The sequence below is a fragment of the Mobula birostris genome, chromosome 14, assembly GCF_030028105.1.
Source record: "Mobula birostris isolate sMobBir1 chromosome 14, sMobBir1.hap1, whole genome shotgun sequence".
NCBI lineage: Eukaryota > Metazoa > Chordata > Chondrichthyes > Myliobatiformes > Myliobatidae > Mobula > Mobula birostris.
The window spans coordinates 63,951,528-63,964,648 of record NC_092383.1 but is presented as its reverse complement, the minus strand read 5'-3'; the positions used below and the strand labels follow the sequence as shown (position 1 = coordinate 63,964,648).

The 13,121-nt window shown below is 41.1% G+C and overlaps 1 protein-coding gene across 1 annotated transcript in view; it reads left to right on the top strand.

The window, feature by feature from the left end:
* Positions 1-13,121, top strand: part of LOC140209933 (metabotropic glutamate receptor 4-like) — a 1,199,825-nt gene that overhangs the window by 238,894 nt on the left and 947,810 nt on the right. The window contains exon 2 of the mRNA XM_072278608.1: positions 3,679-3,895. Coding sequence (XP_072134709.1) covers positions 3,679-3,895 — 217 coding nt within the window. The remainder of the gene's footprint in view (positions 1-3,678; positions 3,896-13,121) is intronic.

The window sequence follows — 13,121 nt, the reverse complement described above, 5'->3', positions numbered from 1 at the left end:
TCTGGAAAAACAAAGAAGGAAATCTACACTGAAATAATAAACATTGCTGATTGGATGTCTGATTCAGAGCAAGCAATAGGAGTGTTATTTAAAAAAATTTTTAAAGTAGTAATATAATTATTATACTTAACACTCAATAAGTTGTGAAACACAGACCTCTAGGGGAAAAAAAATCTAAAATCATGGTGACCCTGCAAAATTCTAACCCTCCCCAACAACGCTAAGAAAACCGGCTGCAAGGATTTTGGTCCTTCTCAGGCTCAGGTTTAAACCCGTCCTTTTTGTACATTTCATACGTTGCCTAAAAGAGATCCTAAAGATGCAAAAATCTGAAATCCTTCTCCTGCACCAATTCCCCAGCCCCACATTCATCCGGCAAATCATCCTGTTCTTATGCTCACTGGCACATTACGTAGGCAGAACTACAGAGATTACTACCCTGCAGGGTATGCTTTTGAGTTTTCTGCCTAACTCCCTGTATTCTCCTTTTCTACTTATGCTGTTGGTAACAATATGTACCACAACTTCCAACTGTTCACTCTCCTCACTTAGAATGCCGTATGCCCGACCCCAGACATCCCTGACTCTGGCACCTGCGAGGCAACATGTCATCTGGGAGTCTCTGTCACATTCACAGAATATGCTGTTTGCTACTCTAATTATGAAATCCCCCATGGTACAACACGCCTCTTCTCCTCCTTTCCTTCTGAGCCACAAAGGCTGACTCAGTGCCAGAGATCTTTTTACTCCGACTTGCCGCGAGTAGGTTGTCCCCTCCTCCCCCCCAACAGTATTCAAAGCTGTATACTTATTATTGAGGTGAACAGCCACAGGGGTACAGCCTATTCCCCTTCCCTCTCCTGACAGGCACCCAGGTACCTGCCTCCTGCAATTTAGGGATGATTACTTTCCTGTATCTCCTGTCTATCATTTGTCTGTTATGTGCTGTGTTGCATGACACGGGCAGTCATGGTCTTTCCATGACCACGATAGTTTTTGGCAAATTTTTCTACAGAAGTGATTTGCCATTTCCTTCTCCTGGGCAGTGTCTTAACAAGACGGGTGACCCCAGCCATTATCAGTAGTCTTCTGGGATTGTCTGCCTGGCATCAGCGGTCACATAACCAGGACTTGTGATATGCACCAGCTACTCATACAAGCATCCACAACCTGCTCCAGTGGCTTCATTTGACCCTGATTGGGGGGCTAAGCAGGTGTAGAATCCTGTGCAAAGCATTACTTGCAGCTGGGCAGAGGGAAGGCGTGTCTTATACCTCTTTTTGTAGAGATCTATCGCCATCCTACTCTATCTGTCACCTCCTCATATGAGCTGAAGGTTATCCAGGTGCAGCTCCAGTTTCTTACAACAGTCTCTAAGGAGCTGAAGCTCGGAGCACTTCATGCAGAGGTAGTTATCAGGGAGGCTGGAGATTTCACAAAGTTCCTGTATCGCACACAAGGAACATAGCACTGAACCCATTCTCAGTGCACTAATTATGTACTAACAGAAAAAAGAAAAACTAGAAATTTTACTTAGAACATCTGCTTGTGCGTACCCTTGCCTGTTCTCACTGAAAGCTGTTGAGCAAAAGCCTGGGCACTCTAACACTGTCGGCTCACACAATGGCCGCTCTGCTTACATTGCACTTCTTTTTACTGGCCCTTGCTAAGTGCCTAATAGATCATTATGATTGCAGCCCACCAATAATCCCTGAAAGCTCCAGAGTTCTTCTTAAACCTCGCAGTATGTTTCCATCGGCCGACCTCTCTTGCTGTTTGCACCCTTGTCACAGCTCATATACAGAATTAGTGTTGACCTTCCTTCGTGCAGTTTGCTGCTGTTGTAGTTTGATATGATATGCTATCTTGATTAATATCAATTGCATAGTCTGTTAAAAGCAGCATTGTGGGTAAACAGGGTTATGGAAATTGTGTTTAGCCTGTATTTAGTCTGGGCTCTGAGTATCGGAGGATTTGGGGACATTTTGTTGCAGTTGCGTAAGTTGTGGCAAGGCAGCACTTGGAGTATTGTGTACAACTATGGTCTCTGTATTACAGACAAAATACATTGTTAAACTGGAAAGAGTGCAGAGAAAATTTATAAAGTTGTTGTTAGTACCTGAAGGCCTGAGTTATGGTGAGAGATTGGCCAGACAAAGTATTCATCCTTTGGAACATATGGAAATGATCTTATAGAAGAGATTGGAATTATAGACATGCATAAGATAGATGGTAACAGATTTACCCCTCAGAGTAGGAGATTCCAGATTGAGTGAGTATAGGTTAAGGATAAAAGACGAAAAGAGGAACATTTGAAAGGTACCTGAGGATGTTTTTTCATGTAGAAGGTGGTGAATATATGGAAAGGGCTACTGGAGCAAGTGGTTGGGAGAGGTACACTAGCGTCATTTAAGAAGCACTTGGACTGGTACATGGAAGGGCAAGGCTTTGGGTGATTGAGCTGAAACCAGGAATTGGGCCCCTGTGTGCTCCCATGGTCAGTGTGTGTGTGTGTGTGTGTGCGCGCGCGCGCACGCTGTATTGCTCAATGACCAACAATAGTGAAATAACTCCAGATCTAGGAATGACAAATATCACCTTAATTGACATAATATCTGATGGCTTGATAACATGTACTTACCCATAGTACATTCCCAAGCTTGAAGCACTATTTCCTTTGAGGAAATAACAGGCAAGATAGAAAAAGGAGAGTCAGTGGATGTTGTCTATTTGGATTTTCAAAAGGCATTTGACAAGGTGCCGAACATGAGGCTGCTAAACAAGGTAAGAGTTCATGTATGACAGGAAAGATACCAGCATGGATAACTTGCAGGTTGAGTTGGTGGTAAGGAATGGTAGTGCAAAGTTAGCATTCATTTCAAGAGGATTAGAATATAAGAGCAAGGATGTAATGCTGAGGCTTTATAAAGCATTGGTTAGACTGAACTTGGAGTATTGTGAGCAGTTTTGGGCCTCTTATCTAAGAAAAGATGTGCTGGCATTGGAGAAAGACCAGAGGAAGTTCACAAGAATTATTCTGGAAATGAAAGGGTTAACATATGATTCCATGAATATGGGTTAACGTATAGCGTTTGATGGTTCTATGCTTGTACTTGCTAGAGCTTAGAAGAATGAGGGATTGGAAGACCTCATTGAAACCAACTGAATATTGAAAGGTTTTGATAGCGTCTATGTGGGGTGGATATTTCTTGTAGGATGAAAGAGCACAGCCTTAGACCAGAGGGACATCCATTTAGAACAGAGATGGGGAGGAATTTCTTTAGTGAATCTATGAAATTCATTGCCATGGACAACTGTGGAGACGAAATCATTGAGTATTTTTTCAGCAAAGGATGATAGTTTCTTGAGTAGTCAGTGCATCAAATGTAATGGTGAGAAGGCAAGAGAATTGGATTGTGAGGGATAATAAACCAGTCATAATGGAATGGCAGAGTAGCCTGGATAGGCGGAATGGCCTATTTCTGCTCCTATGTCTTATTAAATTTTGAGCAAATGGTGGTAGGAAATTGTAAGTATAATTTGTATTTAAAATCCGGTGATCTTTTTTTGTTGGCTATCATAATTATGATTAGACCTTGGAGCAAGAAATAAAGACACAACTGAGTGAATACTCAAGGTATATGTTTCCATTTACTGCATGTGTTTTCTTTGTTACAGATTCCTCAGATAAGCTATGCATCCACAGCCCCAGAGCTCAGTGACAACAGCAGGTACGACTTCTTCTCTCGTGTGGTCCCATCTGACACCTTTCAGTCACAGGCCATGGTTGATATTGTCAAAGCATTACGATGGAATTATGTTTCTACCCTTGCTTCTGAAGGAAGCTATGGAGAGAGTGGAGTGGAAGCCTTCATACAGAAATCACGGGAAGACGGTCAGTATTCTTTATCATTGACTATCAGCAAAACTATATAAAAGTGAGCATCTGGTTTAAAATAAATACTTGTTAGCCACCTTTCAACTGAGAAGATAAAGCCTTTTATTTTCTATGAAATGCACTGATTTAACAGCCAAAGAGAGTTAAACACAAAATGAAGTATAAGAAATGAATCAACAGTGAATGCCACTTGTAAAAAATTGCCACATCAGAAAGAAAAGCAAGTTATTGTATTCAGTCCAGCAAGTTAAACACTTATCACTGCAACAATTGTACAATTCTGAAGATGTGAGACGCAGAGTTTCTTTCTACTATACAAATTACCCACTTCGGAACTGTGAGTGAATTACTATTTAGGAGATACAGATATTGTAATCTGATTGTACATTCATTCAAACCAGTTCAAACTTAGACATGAAGGACATTTTATTTCTTGAGCAATGAAAAGCAGAATTGTGAAATTGTGATTTAATATGCAATTAAGATTTATCTAACATATCAGGCCAAAATATTCACCTGCCTGGTCAGAGACAGACAGGCATCCAAATGGAAGATCCTTGGATGGATATTGTATTGGCTTTACTTTAAGTTAATGAACTCTTAGTGAATAATTATAAGTTGAAATGAAATTAGACAGATGATTGTTGGATGACATAAGCTGCGCATAACTTAATAAGCAGTATTGATAGTAGTGGCTTTGAAGGCACCACATCATATTTACATTTGATTCTGCAGAATGATGTGCCATATTGTCTTGTGTATTGTATTATTGTTATATGCTTTTATAATTATATTCACAAAATACTTTTTGCATATTATTATTGAAACCCCTTTTTATTGGGCATCTCTGGAAACGTGGCTTGTTAGCCTCTCGCTAACAGGCACTGGACTCTGCAGCGAGAAACACACCTTTCTTGGGTTTTGTACGTCTAGGGTGTACATTTTTGGTCCCGCTAGATCCCTGAGGTTGAGATGTTTTACCCACTCAGATCCTGGTTTGTGTGAATGCTGTGTGAGTTACTGCCCCTGGTAACTGCCTATCAACAAGAAATAACAGATCGTACACTGTATACAATTATAAAAAAAGTATATTTAAGAATGTTAACCTAAGCAAACAGTTATTAAACAAAAGAAAGAAAAGAAAAACAAAATAGACCCATTATTCTTAAACAGTCAAATGTGCACTTAAGTTGGAGCTCATCTTGAACTTGTCTGTCACTCAGGCGATAGACCCTTAGTCTGCGTGAAACCACACACCACCTTCCAAATGTTGCTCGAAATCCATCTCGAACAAATGGGTCTCCCGCGGGAGTATTGGTCCTTCCTCCTTGAAGCCTTTCATCTGCACAAAGCACCTTGTGCAACAGGGATGTCAACCTCAGCTATTTTCCCTCCTGACTATTCCCAGCTCCTGTCAAAAAAAAGAGACCTTGACCCACACCAGTGTCCCTCACAGAACTTCTCTGCACAGCGTTCTCCTGAACCGTCTCCCAACTCCACCATCCTGACTGGCTGACGCCATAATCCTTAGCTGAACAACAAACCCCTTTATCTCAGCTCAAACTGAAACAGGCTGAAAGCACTACAGACTGCTCTTACAGAACTGCTAAAATAAAATACCTACAGCATAGCAGTAACAATCTTAACTAGAGCGTTACATTATGGTTCCTCATCATCATTATGTGCTGTGTCATATGACATAGGCAATCATGACCATGATTGTTCTTGTCAAATTTTTCAACAGAAGTGGTTTGTCATTGCCCTTCTTTAGGCAATGTGTTTACAAGACAGCTGACCCCAGCCATTAACAATACTCTTAAGAGGTTGTCCACCTGATGTCAGTGGTTGCATAACCACCTGCTCCTATGGCTTCACATGACCCTGATCAGGGGGCTAGCAGATGCTAACACCTATCCCAAGGGTGACCTGCAGGCTAGCAGAAGGAAAGAGTGCCTTACACCTCCTTTGGTAGAGACATATCTCCATCCTGCCACCCAATTATTATGGTTAGGCTTTGCTTTTTTGTGCACTCCAACAGAAACAAGAAGGAGGGGAGTTAATATATTGTGTCACAATTGTAATAAGAGAGTAGTGCACAGTGTACAAATCCAATTTCAGTGTTTTTGATGAGGGAAAAAGAAATGAAAATTACTTGGTGTATGTAACAGTCAATAATGCCAGTTGGCAGTAGAGACAGAGATTTGCTCATCTCTTCCAGCAAACAATATTTTATATGTTGTTGAGTTTGCTCCATCTTACTTTGTGCATCATTGTAGTGAACGTGAAGCATGAGAATCCAGAAATGATTGTTTATTCCCTCAGTACCAGATACAATAAAAGAAACCATGTTACATACAGAATGCATCTGACTGCTCAGCTCATCTTGCTCGTGCTCTCAGTGAAGCTTATGTAACACCAATGAAGGAATATTTTTTGCACTCACTGTGTCTTGTTTATAGATACAATAAAACCTGTTTTAAGTTGTATTAGTGCATACTATATACATATTTATACTATTGTTATGGATGTTCATTATCCTCATTATCTCTAGAATTATACAGAAATGTCTGTCTCCGCATGGATTTCCTTTTAAAAGTCCATTTATTGCAATTGCGTGAATAGAAATGTTGGATAAGCCAACGTGTTTTCCAGATGGGTTGCATTTGCACTTTGTATATTTTGATCCGACTTACTTGCTTAGAGTCATAGAAAACCACAACACAGAAACAGATCCTTTGGCCCATTAAGTCCATGCCGAACCAATAATCTGCCTGCTCCCCCTGGCAGTTCAGTCCACACTCTCACTGCTCCCTGAGTGAAGAAGATTCCCCTCATTTTCCCCTTAAACATTTTACCTATTACCCTCATCACATTACCTCTTTTCGCAGTCTCACTCAACCTTAGTGGAAAAAGCCTGCTTGCATTTATCCTATCTATACCTCTCATAATTTTGCATACCTTTGTCAAATCTCCCCTCAATCTTCTATGTTCCAGGGAATAAACTCCTAACCTATTCAGCCTTTTCCTGTAACTCAGCTCGTCAAGTCCCAGCTACATCCTTGTAATTTTTCTCTGCACACTTTCAATTTTATTTACATCTTTCCTGTACGTTGGTGACCAAAATTAGACACAATACTCCAAATTAGGCCTCACCACCTTCTCATACAATTTCAACATAACATCCCAACTCCTGTACTCAATACATTGATTTATGAAGGCCAATATGTCAAAAGCTTTCTTTATGACCCTATTTACCTGTGATGTCACTTTCAAGGAATTATTGGCCTGTATTCCAGATCCCTCTATTCAGCCGCACTCCTCAATGCCATACCATCCACAATGTAAGACCTACCCTGGCAGTTCCTCATAAAATGCAGCTCCTCACACTGTTCTGCTTTAACTTTTATCAGCCATCTTTCCAGCTGATCCAGATCCCAGTTCAAGCTTTGGCAGTCTTCTTCGCTGTCCACTACACCCTAATCCAAAATTTGCTGAACACATTTACCACTTTATCATCCAGATCATTGATGTAGATGACAAACAACAATGGACCCAGCACTGATCTTGGTGGCACACCACTAGTCATAGGCCTTCAGTCAGAGAGGCAACCATCTACTACCACTCTCTGGCTTCTCCCACCAAATCCAATGTCTAATCTAATTTCCTACCTAATCTTGAACGCCAAGCGACTGAGCACTCGACCAACCTCCCATATGGGACCTTGTCAAATGTCTTGCTAAGGTCTATGTAGTCAACATCCACTTCTTTGACTTCATCTATTTTCCTAGTAACTTCCTCAAAAAGCTCTATAAAATTGCTTACACATTACATAGCACGCACAAAGCCGTGTTGACCGTACCTAATCAGTCCCTGTCTATCCAAATACTTATATACCCGGTCCCTTAAAAAACATTCCAATAACTTTCCCATTCCTCATGTCAGGCTCATGAACCTATAATTCCCTGGCTTATTCTTAGAGCCTTTCTTAAAGAGTGGAATGGCATTAGCTATCCTCCAAACCTCCGGCACCTCACCTGTGGCGAAGCAGGTTTTAAATATCCCTGCTAAGGCCCCTACAATTTCCGCACTGGCCTACCACAGCACCTGAGGGAACACCTTGTCAGGCCCTGGGGATTTATCTCCCCGCTAATTTGCCTGAAGGCAGTAAACACTACTTCCAGATAACCACATCTGCACCAGTGCACCAAGCAACAGCTTCTCAGAGAACATGTTAAGAAACTGGAGTTGCAGCTCGATGGTATTCAGCTTATACAGGAGACTGAGGAAGTGATAGATAGGAGCTATTAGGTTGCAGGAGGCAGGTAACTGGGTAGCTGTCTGGAGAGGGAAGAGAAGCAGGCAACAGGCAGTACAGAGTACTCCTCTGGTCATTCTCCTCAATAATAAGTATACTGTTTTGGTTACCGTTGAGGGAGATGACCTACGCTGGGGAGTCGCGGTGACCAGGTCTCTACCTCTGAGTCTGGCATTACAGCTCAGAAGCAAAGAGAGGTGAGGAGGACTGCAGTAGTGAAAGGAGATTCCATAGTTAGAGGAATCGAGATGAGATTCTGTGACATGAAGGAGACACCCAGATGATATGTTGTCTCTCAGGTGCTAAGATCAGGAATGTCTTGGATCAGGTTCCCCTAAGAGAGAGGATAGTCAAAGGGTGGTGAATTTGTGGGATCTTTAGCCAAAGGGTGGTGAATTTGTGCAATATTTAGCCAAAGAGTGGTGAATTTGTGGAATTTGTTGCCACATGCAGCTGTGAATGCCAGGTTGTTGGGTATATTTAAGGCAGAGATTGATAGGTTCTTGATTGGACATGGCATGGAAGGCTATGGGGAGAAAGGCCGGGAACTAGGGTTGAGGAGGAGATAGAAAAAAAGATCAGCCATGATTGAATGGCAGAGCAGACACGATGGACCAGATGACTTAATTCTGCTCCTATGTCTTACGGTCTAGGATGATCAGCCAGAAGTTGTGATACATATTGACACCAATGACATAGGTAGGAAAGGTGAGGAGGTCCTGAAGAGAGATGTTAGGGAACTAAGAAGAGAGCTGAAAAGCAGGACCATCAAGATTGTAATCTTGGGATTTCTGCTTGTGCCACACACCAGTGAATGCAAAAATAGGAGTAGTTGATGGATGAATGCCTGATTGAGGAACTGGTGCAGGGGACAGGGATTCAGATTTCTGGATCATAAGGACCTCTTCTGGGGAAGGTACGACACTTACGAGAGGAATGGGTTATGCTTGAACCCGAAGGAGACCAGTATTCTTGTGGGCATGTTTGCTAGAGCTATTCAGAAGAGTTTAAACTAATTTGGTAGGGGGATGGGAACCGGAGTGATAGGGCTGAGGATGGGGCAGTTTGGTTTACAGACAGAGGCAGTGAGTAGTGAGACTGCTAGCAAGGACAGGCTGATGATAGGGCAAAATTGCAGTCAACAGGATGAGCTGCAATGTAAAAGGATGATGACTATAGGACTGAAGGTGTTATATTTGAATGCATGCAGTATATGGAATAAAGTAGTTGAACACAGTACAGGTTGGCATGTATGACGTTGTGGGCACCTCAGAGTCATGGCTAAAGGAAGATTATAGCTAGGAACTTAACATTGAAGGATACACATTGTATCAAAAGGACAGGCAGGTAGGTAGAGCGAGTGAGGTGGCACTGTTGGTAAAAAATTAAAATAAAATCCTTAGAAAGAGGTGAGGAAGAATTGGAAGATGTAGAATGCTTGTGGGCAGAGCTAAGAAACTGCAGGGGTAAAAAAAGCACCCTGATCGGAGCTATGTACATGCCTCCGAACTGTAGCAAAGATGTGGGCTACAAATTACAACAGGTGATAGAAAAGTCACATCAAAAGGGCAATGTTACAGCAGTCATGTGGGATTTGGATCAGCCATGATGAAATGGCGGAGCAGACTTGATGGGCCAGATGGCCTAATTCTGTTCCTATATCTTATGGTCTCTGTAATTTGTATAGTGTCCATGACCTTGCTGATGATTGCCTCACATCTGTTGATTCTGTGTCCATCTCCCAAGTAAACAGAGATGCAAAATGTTATTTTTAGATCTCCCCCAGCTCTTTCGGCTCCATGCATAGATTGCCAGTCTGATCTTCCAGAGGACCAATATGGTCCTTGCAATCTTTTTGTTCTTAATACATCTGTAGAAGCCCTTTGGATTCTCCTTCACTTTGTCTGCTGGAGCAATCTAATCTCTTCTCTTAGCCCGCCTGATTTCCTTCTTAAGTATTCTCTTGATTTTTTATACTCAAGTACCTTATTTGTTCCTGCTGACCTATACCTACTATGTACCTCCTTCTTTTTCTTAATCAGGGCCTCAATATCACTTGAAAACCAAGGTTCCCTAAACCTGTTATCTTTGCCTTATATTTTGACAGAAATATATAAACTCTGTACTCTCCCTCTTACCAAGTACACCTTTGCCAGAAAACTATTTTTCGCAATTCAATCCTTTCTGATACCATCAAAATTAGCTTTTCTCCAATTTAAAATCACAACCCAAGGACCAGACTTATTCCTTTGCATAATTACTTTGAAAGTAATGGCATTATGATCACTAGCTGCCAAGTGTTCCCTACACAAACGTTTGTCACCTTCCCTATCTTCCAAACAGGAGATCTAGTATCAGACTCTCTCTAGTTGGTTCATCTATGTACTGATTAAGGAATCTTTCCAAAACACATTCTCATCCAGCTCTTTTACAGTTTGGGATTTGCAGTCAATATTTGGAAAGTTAAAATCACCTGCCATCAGAAACTCAAACATGAGGAAATCTGCAGATGCTGGAATTTCAAGCAACACACATAAAAGTTGCTGGTGAATGCAGCAGGCCAGGCAGCATCTCTAGGAAGAGGTACAGTTGACAGTTCGGGCTGATGAAGGGCCCCGGCTCGAAACATCGACTGTACCTCTTCCTAGAGATGCTGCCTGGCCTGCTATGTTCACCAGCAACTTTTATGTATATTACCATCACAAACTTATGTTTCTTGCAACAGACTGTGGTCTCTCTATAAATTTGCTCCTCTAAATCCTGCAGATTGTTGGGTGGTCTATAATATATTTCCATTAATGTGGTCATACCTTTCTTATACTTCAGTTCTACCCATAATGCCTCACAGGATGAGTCCCCCAGTCTGTCATGACTGAGCGCTACTGTGACATTTCCCTGTCCAGTAATGGCACCAATCCCCCTATAATTTCTCCCCGTCTGTCGTGTCCAAAACAACAGAACCCTGGAATGTTGAGCTGCCAGTCCTGCCCCTGCTGCAACTAAATTTCACTAAGGGCTACAGCATCATAAATCTACTTGCTGATCAATGCCCCAGGCTCATCAGCCTTTCCCTACGATTCTCCTTGTATTAAAATATATGCAGCTAAGAATATTAGTCCCACCATGCTCAACTTTTCGAATCATAACATTGTATATAAGCTTAATACCATCTTTCTCCAGAACCACTCCACTATCTGTTCTGGTGCTTTGGCTCCCATCCCCCTGCATCTCTAATTTAAACCCCTCCTACTCCCCCCCGCCAAAGCAGCACCAGTAAACATTTCCGCTGAGGCATGACTTCAGGCTGTTTACCCTCCCAGATTGCAATACCAGTACCAAGTATGAAGTGGACGTCAGGTGCTTTCTCATCTGACCTCCTGCTCCACTGCTTGGTGAGAACAAAAACATCTTCTGCAGAGTGTCAGATGCATTTTGTATGCATTGCTTTTATTTGCATGGGGTTACTGACGTGATTGAATTGGAAAGTAAGTGAACGCAAGTTTTTTTTCACCTTCATTTTATTTAATTTTTATGCTTTTATTTTTAATTTCTGGCAGATGGTGTTTATGTATACAGTTATTATTTTTCAGTTTTAAAAGTTATTTTGAATTATTTAACTGGTTTTAAATTTCTCTCATCAGAGACATGATAAGGTAGTTCAAAGGCCTTTGGCAGCAGAAAACTGCTAAAAGGCCACCAGGCTGATCAGGGTCAAAGCCTCTGCATCTGTCAACTGATAACAAGTCAACATTTAGGATTATTCCATCTTGTGAGATGATCATCACAACCAGGACTTGAGGGCTGACCATTTTTATTAACAAAAGTAAATATTTATAAAACTTGCAAAATTTTGCATGTTTACTAATATTTATTCCAACATGACAGAGCAGACTCAATGGGCTGAATGCCCTACTTCTGCTCCTATAGATCTTGTCGTCTTAAGGCCTCAAATGTGACAGTGACAGCAAAGAAGCACGTACGAGTAGGTGAGAAATGAAAGTTGACTGAAGATATACGGGAAAGAGCAATGAATTAATGTAGTGTAGTAGTCACCTGCTGGATGGAATTATGGATGGTGGATTGTAAAATATTTCCGATATCTTGTCTCCAGTCTCAACAGATCTTAATACCTGACATGCCAGGTACCAGCATTCTGTATAAACTACTAGAAACATCCTCTGGAAATCTGAATTTCCTCAGGTAATGGTGTTTAAAGCGCTAAAGATAAACATATTAGAGACACAAGTCTGAAATTTCATAACCTTTTTTTCTTCTTCACTTAGATAATCATGATTATTTTAATTCCTTATCCTTATTTTCCTCTTCCACACTTTGCCCATTTGGTACTGTTGCTGGCTCTCTTCCTTCTCCTCATTATCATTAAGGAAAGGAAAGTGCCGAAGAATACTTATAGGGAACATAGTGGACCTATAAGGCACAGTGCCTACTTCTTTAAATCCATCCCACACTAAATTCATTGTTCTCATTCCACAATAGTAATAAGCATAAGTTAATGTTCCTAAACCAAAAGCAGCCATATGAGATGAAAGCTTTTCCTCACAGTAGGTTAAGTTTCCATCTTATTGAAATAGTCATTTAATTTTGCTATAATCTAACAGTTTCACTAATGTGTGAACATTATGCTTGCTTTACCCCAATAAATCTTGTATCTCATGCAATGTTAAGGATATTTGTGATAATGTTACATCCTCATCCACTTTCAATAACATCATTATCTGCTCCATTTTTATTAGCTCCTTGCATTCCAATAGGAGAGCAAAAGAGAATGTATATAATTTGAAGGAACATTGCACTTCTACTAATTGTGTGTCTATGAATTTTTAGAAAGGAAGTATAATAGCCAGGTCTCACTTTCAAATGAAGAAAATATATTGTCCACTGCATTGG